Source organism: Telmatherina bonti, assembly GCF_933228915.1.
Source record: "Telmatherina bonti genome assembly, chromosome: 1".
NCBI lineage: Eukaryota > Metazoa > Chordata > Actinopteri > Atheriniformes > Telmatherinidae > Telmatherina > Telmatherina bonti.
In genome coordinates, this window is record NC_136619.1 from 40,150,650 (window position 1) to 40,162,447 (window position 11,798).

Below are 11,798 nucleotides of genomic sequence, written 5' to 3' on the forward strand. Positions count from 1 at the left end.
ACACTTCTTGTTTGAGTATATACAGTTCTTTAAAGTGCTTCTAAAGTAGATTCTAAACTCTGAGATGGTGATTTAACAAACAATCTTGGAAGCATAATTTCCATGTTGCTGCCTTTACATTTCCTCCAGTTAACACAGCGGTGGATTTTCTCCAGAGTAACCTGGTGACCATCTGGAAGCAGAGCGCCATTACAGCCAAATTACCAGACATGTTGTCTAAAAACTGCTGCTTGAAACATCCATAAACTATCCGAATCTATCAGAATCCTCAGGGCTCATCAGCCTTGCAACAGGACAGCTGTTTAGCTGGTATCTTTCCACGCACCGTTTGAAACTGCTCATCAATGTCAGACTACAACACCTCGCTGTGTCACATTACCTGTCCAAGCGAAGCTTGTTCGTGTAGGTTGTGCAGTCTATATTTGTACCTAGATATGCGACACGTGATATGGAATGTCGAGTAGTTGTGGCAGTCCCCCTCCCCTTTGAAAACAAATCTCCATAAACTCTCACAAGCATGTTATTTGTTCATTACAGCCAGAGATCGGTTACCAAAACGTGTCGCACAGTCCGGTTTTACTTGAGTGCTGAGACTACGTAGAGTTCTGAGGCGTGCTTTTCTTTTTAAAACCATTCGGGAGTGTTTGATTTGCAGGGTCAGCTGGTGATGAAGCGGTTTGCAGTTATTCGTTCACATAAAGGCCATCAGATCAGCTGCTGGGAAGAGTAAAAAACACTGAAGACACAGAATTCTCTGAAGACGCAGTGCTGGAAAACACTTCAGACCCCTTCTCTGGATCGCCTCTCCAGTTCTTACTCTCCAGGGAGCGTGGTCGGAGATTTATCCCGAGAGAGGCTGGTACATGCACAGCAGGCCAAAGATGGGTGAATGGAAGAGAGGGAGGGCGTGGGACTGGACTGAAGCTCTGACCCTGAAGCAGATGGCCTCTAAAGGGATGCAGGACTGTACTCGGGTCTGATGACTCTACAGTACATCCAGAACATCTCTCCCCAGACAGCAGCATACGTTTTAACCCTTAGACTAGATTTTGTTAACTTCTTCATCATTAGTTTTACTCCAAAAAGCCAATTTCCACTCAACCCCACCCAGCTCACTGCAAACACACGGTCGGGAAATCCTGACTTGTTGGCTTGAACGAGAGGAGGAAAAAAACTCCTAAAAAAGAATCAAGGGAAAAGATAAGATCTGCTGGCCAGGCAGCTGGTCATGGAGCGGTTAAAGGCTGTGTGAACCGCTCTGTTCCCCTGCATTTCTGTCATGCCTGGCAGTCTCTTAGCACTGGCCCGCAGCCTTTAAGTAATGAAACACAGCCTGGAAAGCTCGACATCGGTTGCAAACACACAGATGTGTGTGCAAGTTACATACTGTATATACTAATGATCTTAGCAGAGTACAGTAACCCAAGAAAAACATCAGATCAACTTTTCCTTTGGAGCTTCAAGCTGCTTCATTTCTGCATACAAGGCAGAATCCGCTGCAGTTCTGTCAATTCAGGAACCTTCTTCATGTTAATGCAAGGCTGTTGTGACTCAACTACAGCAGCATCTCTTGTAGGACAGAGCTGCACAAGCTGCTTGGTAAAACATGCACGCTGACTGCAGCATGTTCACGGCAGTGAAACGGTTAAAGCGCTCCGAGGCTCTTGTCCACAACTGACTAACAGTAATGAAGTGCAGATGTAGCTGGTGTTGTAAACACTTACCGCCCCGCTCTCTCTTGAGACAGACAAGCAGGGAATCTGCTTCTCAGTGCAACAACTCACAAACCCCAAACCATTTCAGGTGTATGATAATTAGCTTTAAACAGCGAGGAAGAGAGTGGGTTTGTGAATATGAGGAGTATGGCGATGATACAAACCTTTAAGTGTGAAACATAAGAATTTTATTCATTGGGACAGGAAGAGTTGTCTTCCTGTTTGGGCGAGACTTCAGGCCAGACACATTTCCCGTTTCTCCTCCAACATCGTGTTATGACTTTATTAGATTTACAAGTTCTGGCTGCAGCACGACTGTAAAAACAACACTAGAGAAGCATGTGGTTCACCTGTTTCAGGCGCAGCAGGCACGGACCGGCCATCAGGCAGAGCTGGGGGTTTTTTTGAGCCGTCAATTTATTTATTGGTCTGACTGACCCATAAAAGTCACCAGATCGACAACGCAAATAAACAGTGGCTTGGCACATGTGAATGTATGAACACCAGCCCCTCTCGCAGTGGTTCCCGTGCCAATTCATTCATCTAGTCGGCACAGATCTTTGTTTCCCGGCCACTGGTCCATGAGACCCGTTAACCTGCAGCTCGTTGGTTCTTTAACCTTAAAACCCGTTTGGATAGAAGCGACCAGTCAGAACCGAGGAGGGGGAACAGAGAGGCGAGGCAGAGAAACAATGGAGAATCTCCAAAATGACTGACAGTTTGACTGCAGCAGGGCCTTCATCACTGCTCTGGGTGATGATGATGATGATGATGATGGTACAGGTTGTGTTAAGCTGCACTGTGCTTTCACATCACTGTGAGTAAAGAGTTCCATTAAACCCAGTAAAAACCGATCCATATGAACCAGTTAACAGTAAACACATCAGCTGTTCACCACATTATGATTCAGTGATGAAACCTGACAATAAAAGAGTCGTTTACTACCGGGAACAACAACAACAGGACTCCTACTACGGATTAAACTCTCATGTTCAGGTCAGAAACTTTTCCTTTCTCATTTATGATACAGTGAAGAAAAATGACAAGTGATATCTGCAACAGTCTGGATGATTAATCCAGCTTTCTTCATGAGACATAACTTTCAATCCCAGATTTGATTAGAAGAGATATTTTTGGTGCTAGAACGATGATGCTGTGTTGGTGGGATAACGAATTCCCCTCACATGCTCCTGCCTGCTTTCCTAAAAGCTACTGGCTGCTCACATTGGGAAATTCTTCTTTCTTACGTCGAGTCTTTCTGGTCTGAGAATAGAAGATAAACATGCTGGTTGTTTACATCCAACGCGGCAGCTCGAGCGAATTAACAGACAACATCTCCTTATCTAGAGTGCAGAGGTCTTAACTTTCTTACTTCCAGTTTGATGTTTCATTAAAACCGATGCTGGAAAGTAAAACATCAGAAAGGTTATCGGCCAGCTTGTTTCCATCATGTAGCAGCTGGCAGCACGTGTGTTCGTCTTGGTAAACAACACGCGGGAATACATCTTTTACAACGAACGAAAAGATTAACAAACAGCTAATGGTCATCAACGAAAAAGTAAAAGTAAAGTTAAGACTTCAAGCTTTCTGATGGGAAGTAAACTATGGTCAGAGAAGAGGGTCAGACTGGACTGGATGTAGAGCACCAGACACTTTTTTACAACTCTTAAACTCTTTCCATATCAACATAAAAACTAATTAACATTTATTCTTCCTGAAAAATAAATAAACAACAACAATAAAATTCAAATGAATCTAGCAGACAGAAGGGAACATGAGACTGCTTCGGGTGCCAATGCCTGGAGGCAAATCTGCCAAAATAATTACTCTACAAGAAGAAAAGCAAATATCAGACCGAGAGAAAATAAAATATTCCACATAATCCCTTAACAGGGTACAGAATGTTTCAGATGGGATTAAACTCATAGCTTTGCTAAAAGTGCACAAAAGCCCTGAAAATCACCCCTATGCCATATGGCAATGCTCAGTTCAGCAGTTTTGGGAAACAAGTCAGAGCCCCCCCCCACTTTGTTTATAAAATGACACATTAAAAGCCACTCTGTAAATCAAAACTGCTCTCTTGTGTCAGAAAAGTTTTCGTGAACTGGAAATGAAAACACAAACACCACACAAAGGAAAACTTTTCCTTTACTAACTTTCCAGAAACCGTTTAGATGCTCTTCATGCAGTTCTTTTTTATTATTTTTCTTTGTTTTTGCAATAATTATTTGGTTTTATATCCTGCTTTTTTCAACTGCACTGCACGGTGGCACAGTGGTTAGCACTGTGGAAGAAGGTCACTGGTTTGATCCTTGGCTGGTTTGGTCAGTGGCCTTTCTGTGTGGAGTCTGCATGTTCTCCCCGTGTATGCGTGGGTTCTCTCCGGCTTCCTCCCACCGTCCAAAGACATGCATGTTAGGTGAATTGGTCACTCTAAATTGCCACTAGGAATGAGTGTGAGCGGTTGTTCGTCTCTCTGTGTGTGGCCCTGCGATGGACTGGAAAGCTGTCCAGGGTGTACCCTGCCTGTTGCCCAAAGCCAGCTGGGATAGGCTCCAGCTTCCCCGCGACCCTGAATTGGATTAAGCGGTTTAGAAAATGAATGAATCCTGCTTTTTTCAACCACTTTATTCTCTTTTTCCCCAAATATGACTTCATGCTCTCCTTCTGATCAGCAAACATAATGTTATAAATGTGCTTTTTCTTATTAGTTAACATCATTTTGAACATTAAACACATGGATGTGGGTGTTCTCCAAGCTTTTATAGCCTGTTTGGACTGGGCCAACGTGTATCCATCTCTAGTATCTCGCAGCGATGCGAGCCAATATCCACAGCTGAGGGGGAAGTTTATCCGTGTTGCATACTGCGACAACAATCTGCTGCAGGTTGGAGCAGGAGGTGCAGTTCGGCCTGCAGAGACTTGACAGGGTTGAGCGCGTTTGGGAGAGGTGAGAATGAAGAAACGTTAAGAGTTAATCTGAAGGGGAGTGCGCTGGCTTACACAACGACAGTCACGAACATAAAGGAGTCTTTCTGTCACACTATTATAGCAACTCATTCATGAAGAAGAGATTAATTGTAAAATTTCACAGCATTGCAGAAGAGGAAATAAATTCATTCGTTGGGGAATTGTAGCAAAGTATTTAAAAACATTTAGGAGGTAAAACATTAAGTGTGTTAATCTGTTTAATAGATTGAATGTACGGGCCATAACTTTAGCTATGTGCTGCAGAATGATTCGTCCAATCATTTTACACTCAAATAAAGCCTGCACGTGTCCTTGTGGCGGAAGACTTCATTAAATGAAAACAGCTGTCACATGTGCTCACAGATTTAGATTCAGACGACTTGATGCTCATTCATTCACAGAGAGGCGGCCTGAAACAAAGCCGTGTTGCTCAAATTAAACCTGGGAGTCGGCTTTCAGTGCATCATGCCACACGGCTCTGCGCCGTTCAAACCCACTCTGACGGTACTGACGTCTGCTCGCTCCATAAAGACATTTGCCATTCAACCTGTTTTGTGCTGTCAACAAAGAGAGGGCGTGGGCCTTGTTCACTTGTACAGTACAACACATTATTTCAAATGAGCCTGGCCAGCGTCTGTGGAAGAAGACAAGGCAGGGTGATTGGCAGCTGGCCAAGCCAGCATACTAAATACAAGTGTGGAGACAAAGCAAGACTGACAGAAAGTGAGCGGGGAGGAGTCTGGCTGAGCTTTTTTATCACAGGCCCATAATTCACTCCTTTGTAAAAACTGAGGGAAAGCTGTCTGCCAATACGCTGCTGCTCTACGTGGGCACAATCAGCACAGGCAAAGAGAGACTGTGTGGCTCGCAAGGTCAGGTCTTCTGCTGCCTAAAAGTTTGCATTTCAGCTAAAGGTGGAGATGGTGCACCACGGGGCGGTGACAGAACAAAATCCCCTAACAGTGGGAGGACCGCTGCTGGGCATGACCTTTAAAACGAAAGGCCATGTGTCAGACAACTTTAGTCAGATGCAGCAGTCTCACACTTGAAACATTTCTGCAGAAACAATAGAGGCGAACCCGTCACGCTCTGATCTGCGTTTCATAAAGATGGCTGGGCCAGAAAATACTGGTTGGCACAAGCTTCATACAGGAAACACACTGGCAAGAGGAAGCAGTTCCTGCTGTAAAATATTCTAGTGACAGGAAGAAGAACAAACAATGAGTTTTCTGTCAGCTCAACAGAGGAGCTACTCACCTTCTCCAGCTGTTGTCCGGCGGTGGGGACAGGTACACCGCTCCATATGGAGAACTCTCTATGTAGGTCTTTGTTAAGGAAACCAGGGGTACGAGCACACAAAAGCAAAGCGCACATTGTCAAATCAAAAAGAAAACGAAGATAATGAGGATGAATTTACAGTAAAACAAGTTCAACCCTGACTTTTTCATTTGAGAATTTGAAATAATGTGTTCTCCCAGTGAAAAGCAGAAAAGCAAGCCTTTATTATTTATAGTCTCATATCATTTAACAACAACTTTAAATGCTAAAACTGTGTCAAACACCAAATGAAAAAGTGAGAGTACAATGTGAACACCTAAGCTGAGCTCTGTATGGAAAAGCAGAACATCAGGAAGGTGGTGTTTTGTCTTGCTGAACACTATTATTGTCACATTTGCAAGCTGAGCTTCCGTGTTTTGCAAACAGTCACTTCTTAGGGCTGTAGCTGAAGAGTTGTGTTAAAACAAGACAAAGCAAAGCCATAACAAAGACAAACACTGTTCCAGCTGGCATCTGCTTAAAGTCTTATCAGTGGTGAAGTAGAATATTAAAACTTGGAGGCTTGCCGCCACTCATCACCTCCAAAACAAAACAAGGGATAAGCCTTTAAAAACAAACAAGCAGTGGAAGTACTGCTACTGAGCTCTCTCTAAACACAGCAGAGATCAGTCCACCTAAACTGCACTAAAATCTTTCTAATTTACGACATATTCACAGCAGTCTTTTTGGTTTCAATCCTTGTCTCTTTGTTTGGAAAGTCTGCTTCACTGGGGGCACTGGGAACGTGCAGGGTAGCGGGCGAGGTCTGCCTACAAACCATAGGATATGGTTTGTAGGTTTCCATATATGAAAGATGGACGGAGCCTCCGGCAGTTAAAAATGAAGCCTATGCCACGGGTGTCAAACTCCAGTCCTCGAGGGCCAGTATCCTGCTGGTTTTGTTGTCTCTCTGCTCCAACACACCTTACTGAAATTCATAAATAAGTTGACAAGAAGCTTTTAGATCAATTTGATTTGAATCAGATGTGTTTGTGGAGGGAAACAACAAAAACCTGCCGGATACCGGTCCTTGAGGACTGGAGTTTGACGCCCCTGGTCTATGCGGAAGTACATAAAACTGCAGTTCCCCCTGTGTCCACTAGGGGCTCCGAAACAAAGCGAATCCCCATAGACTCCCATGTTAAAAAGACCAACTTCACAGCAGAAATAAACATATTTACAGCCTGGTACAAAAATCGTTTTCGGTTTAATAGGTCAGGTTTAACTTCATGACAACTGTGGGGGGAGTGAATTATTTTCTAACTCACCCGCTTGAAAGTAATTTAATCTCAAAATTCTGCATATTTAGGGGCGTGTCCTTTGGATTGACAGGTACCTAATCTCCCGCTTCAGGTCAGAAGAACGTAGAACTGCGGTTTTTAGCTGGTTAACAACGTGACTTAGCTTTAGCCCGCTTACCTCCGTTAGCTGGTTAGCTCTGTTAGCTCTTAGCTACAGAAAGCTTGGAGTTTGCTTGATGTTGATCATCCACCATGACGCTCACAGCCCCCTATCAGCTCCACCTCTTTGCCCTTATTTGTATTTTCCTGGCGAGACGACACGCATGACCCTGCCAAGATGGTGATGGTAGGAACCGCCCACCGAGCTTCAGTTCAGCTCTTCAGAAACCTACGGGTGACGTCACGGAGGCTCCGCCCATCTTTTTATATACAATCTGTGCTAGAAACGCAGGTCCCGGACAGTTTCAAGCAAACCAAATACAGGAAGTGGACTACAAAGTGCCAAAGATCGACGGGTGTGGGGCGATGGGTGGCTCCAGACGGGAGGAACAGCTCACGGTCAGACGTGGGAGAATTTGGTAAAGGTTCAGATAAAAATGTGATGCAGCTCCTCACTTTTCCCTCCAGCTGAGACTGAAACATGTTTTATAAAAGGTCTGATTCGTTGGAGAAGTCCATGCTTGTCACACTTGTGTTTTCAGTCTGGTTTAAAGATGAAGAAGAGGTTTTCTTTTTAAATTTCCACACAATTAAAGAACATACAAGAGGAAGATCATATATAAGAAATCTATTTCTTTGACCCATTAAAGCTGCAAAACAACTTTCAACAGAAGCTAGAACATGTTGTTTAACATGATCCACATTTCAATGCACCGTTCTGCTCCCTGTTGTCATAATTCAATAAAACTCCACCGTACTGTGGATGATCCCACTTGCAGCTGGCAGACTCAGCTGGATCCTGATTAGATTACAATGAAAGGGATGCAAATGCAGATACGTTTTAGCTGATTTTTGTCAACAGGCATTACATCCCAAAGCCCGTTTCAGCACACAGAACATCTTTTCTGACTGTGCGCCAGAAGTATAGGTTCATACGACATCAGATGCTGATACACAGAACAAACCCCTCTTAAGCTATGTTACACAATAAGTCACTGAATCATCATCTGTGTCCCAAGGCAGAGAAAACAAAACAAAAACAAATCCATTCTTCAAAACACTGAGCTGGGTGGAGTCATGCTAAATGTTAATGTTAATGGAGCAAAATGGTGGGAATAATTTATAATTCATGTAGAATTTATTCCTTCATGTTTGGAAACTAATCAAGTTGTTTTTTTGTTGTTGTTATTCATTCAATTATAATGACCCCAATCTGGCACATTTTCAGTTACTTTAGAAATCCTGTTTGCAAAACAATACTTAAAGTTGTACAGTTTGAAGCAGAATCATTAGGTTTAATTTTTATAATTATATATCAGACTTTGAGACAATTTTTCAGTCTATATTCAACATTTCAAATTTAACTTGTTGACTGGAAACAGCATAGCTGTTTACTGCAGATGGGAGAAGCTTATGTAACACAATCTAATCTATACGATCATAGAAAGCCCAGATTAAATCCACTACCGACTATGAAAACTGTAAACCAAAACAAAATGATTTCTCCCTGCTTTGCTCATTCCCGCTCTGAGGAAACAGCTAGAGAAGGGTGTAGCTGAGAGTTTAAGTGCTGACTGTCTTGCTTCTAACTCTTCTGCATCTGCCTGCACACAGAAAGCATGCAGCAAACCACCAACTGCCAATGTCCATTAAGCTTCAGCAAAGAGCAGCATTTCTGCGTCACATTTTAAATTATCATACTAACTAATCCTGCTCCCGCGGCTCCACAACAGCTGACTACACAAGTAAGTGTTATCACATTTGAAACAACACCATAAACACACAAACATGAGCATCCCTCCGGAGGGCATGGCCCCTGCTTACACATCGCTGATTAATCTTTCACGATGACGACAACATCTGCATCACACACCAATGTGTTTGGGAGATCTCCTACTGTCACTGAATCAGGTTTGGAAGGATATCTGCCGTCCGTGCTTGTCGATGGGTCGCCGATGGGGCGAGTTGATGCGATTGCGGTCCCTGTGGACCCTCTCAACCAGCCCGTGGTGGCGGGTCCCTCTGACGGAGTCCAGCCCTGAGTGGAAGCCACCCTGTGAAAAAGAGGTGAGGAATGCTCATGAGACATATAACAGCAGCTTCCCAAAGGCAAATAACCACATTTGTAATCAAGCTCATAGAATAAAGGCAGAAAAGCTGAAAGGAAACAATCTGATCACAGACTGCAGTCATTTGATGGGTAATTAAAACCAAAATGGCCCACAGCACCATGAAAATGAAACCATTTCACATGCAAACTGCTCTCTAGCCAAACTCCGCATCACATCTAAATGAGCATCCCAGGACTTCTGTTAATAATTTGGGACGGCAGTCACATTGGCTAAAGTCAAGTAACATCCACGCATCATTTTAACACAGCACACGGCTGAACTGTTGCTGTTGTAGCAACGGAGGGCTTATATTCGACCATAAACTTGGTTTTCAGAGGAATCTGACAGCTTTTGGTCCTGAAAAACACGACATCATCGAGATTTGTTGAAGCCATTGACTCATTTCAACCTAATCAGCTTCATTTGCATTCACATAAAGGCATCTCAGGACACTTTCCAGATTAAGTCAGTTCAAGTCAATCTATTGTGATCTGTTCAAGTCAAGGCTGCACTGTGGCATAGTGGCTAGCCTCACAGCAAGAAGGTTGGATGTTCGATCCTCGGCTGGGAGGATGGGCTTTCTATGTGGGGTTTGCATGTGCTCCTCGTATATGCATGGGTTCCAGGTACTTCGGCTTCCTCCCACCATCCAAAGACATGCATGTGAGGTTAATTGGTTGCTCAAAAAACCCCCTAGGAGTGAGTGGCAACGGTTACATGATGTTTTTTTAATTCGGAATTAATAACTCGGGTTTAAATAAATCAGAATTAACATATTCTCCTGCGAGTTTACATTAAAATAACAATTCCAAATGAAGGTTTACATGAAACACGTCTTCACATAATTCCTCTTTAGAGCGGCGGGTTGGGAAGGGTTCTGATTGGACAGAGGGTGCACGTGATGTATGACGTATACCAGAAATAAACAAAGTTGGCTCCCTGCTTCTCGTCTTTTCAGTCATAACTTGTAAAATGTGCGCATTTTGCACATTGGATCTGAGGATTGAAAAGAACTTCTATAGTCAGATTTTAAATTTAATTGCCAATTATTTTAAAAAGCAAATACTACTTTAAATGGGCTGCATTCTTTTAACTGAACAAGTTAAGAAATAATTATCATCACAAGGAATCTTGGAGCCATTCAGCTTCTCCGGTTTGGTTCCCAGAAGAGGAGATGAATGGAGCCTAAATAAGGAGGGCTTTCTCCTTCAGTCTAGGGATTGATTTCTGGATGTGAGCTTAGCAACGCTGCAAGTGCTCTACCTCAAAGGACTATTCTTTAAAGTAAAAGGCCACCTTTACCTGGACCTTCTGTATCTCAGGACTCCTCCGAGAGCTGACACAGATACAGAGCTCTGCACTGCAGAAAAGCCTTGTTATATCACAGCCAGCAGTGAAATTCTTCAGAGAGAGGGCTGAGGATGAGGATGCATTGATATTATATTCTTTTTCCAAGTTGGCAGAAACTCATCTGAATTATTTAATGCTCCCAGGGGATGTTTATTTGCATTTCTTTCGGTTCAGTACACTCTTAAGCTGCATCTGCCGTAATACAGAACATGAGAACTTGATGTCAGATACAACTGGCCTTGTGAAACCCCTGAATGAGAACAAGACCTTGAATCTGGTAGATTGTAATCTCAGGGTAAGCAGAGTTTTAAAGAAAACATCCGTGTGCTGTTCTTTGACCAGAGAAAACGTATCTGTGCACATCCTACTGATTACCACAACAGGAAATTTTAAACACTAACTTTACAAACATTAAAAAAGTGAGAAGAAAAATGCAGGTTTCTCATGTCTTTTTAAGTTTCAGCTGTGCATCAGTTATCAGCCGGCGGAGCAGTACTGAAAGTAAGCAATCAGTTATTTCACAGACAAATAAATATAAATAACTTAATCTTTTTTTTTGGTTCATTTGTGTGACACTGTATCCTCAAACACGTCGTCCTGATAATGTGTGAGCTGAATCACAACTGCAACGCAGAAAGCAGCTTCCTCATTAAAATCTGCTGCGTGTTTCCAGGAATCCTGCCCCAAGATGGCATCTATAAAGACCTGCAACACCTTCCAAGTCACCTGAAACACACCAACACCTTCCCATTCTGTTGCAGACAGCTATTAGCATGTTTTCTGAGTATAAAGGCCTGACACCCAGAATAGCAGGGCTCCAGGCTAACTTTTAGCATTGACTGCATCAGCGCATGCAACATTTTCATTTACGTGCACCGGGTCTTCTCCAGGACCGCCGACAGGTGCAGCTCCAACACTCAGAGGGAGTCTGAGGA

The 11,798-nt window shown here is 43.3% G+C and overlaps 1 protein-coding gene across 1 annotated transcript in view; it reads right to left on the minus strand.

Moving 5' to 3' along the window:
• Positions 1-11,798, minus strand: part of crtc3 (CREB regulated transcription coactivator 3) — a 52,563-nt gene that overhangs the window by 31,782 nt on the left and 8,983 nt on the right. Inside the window, 2 exon segments of the mRNA XM_079241081.1 lie at positions 5,943-5,998; positions 9,325-9,456. Coding sequence (XP_079097207.1) covers positions 5,943-5,998; positions 9,325-9,456 — 188 coding nt within the window.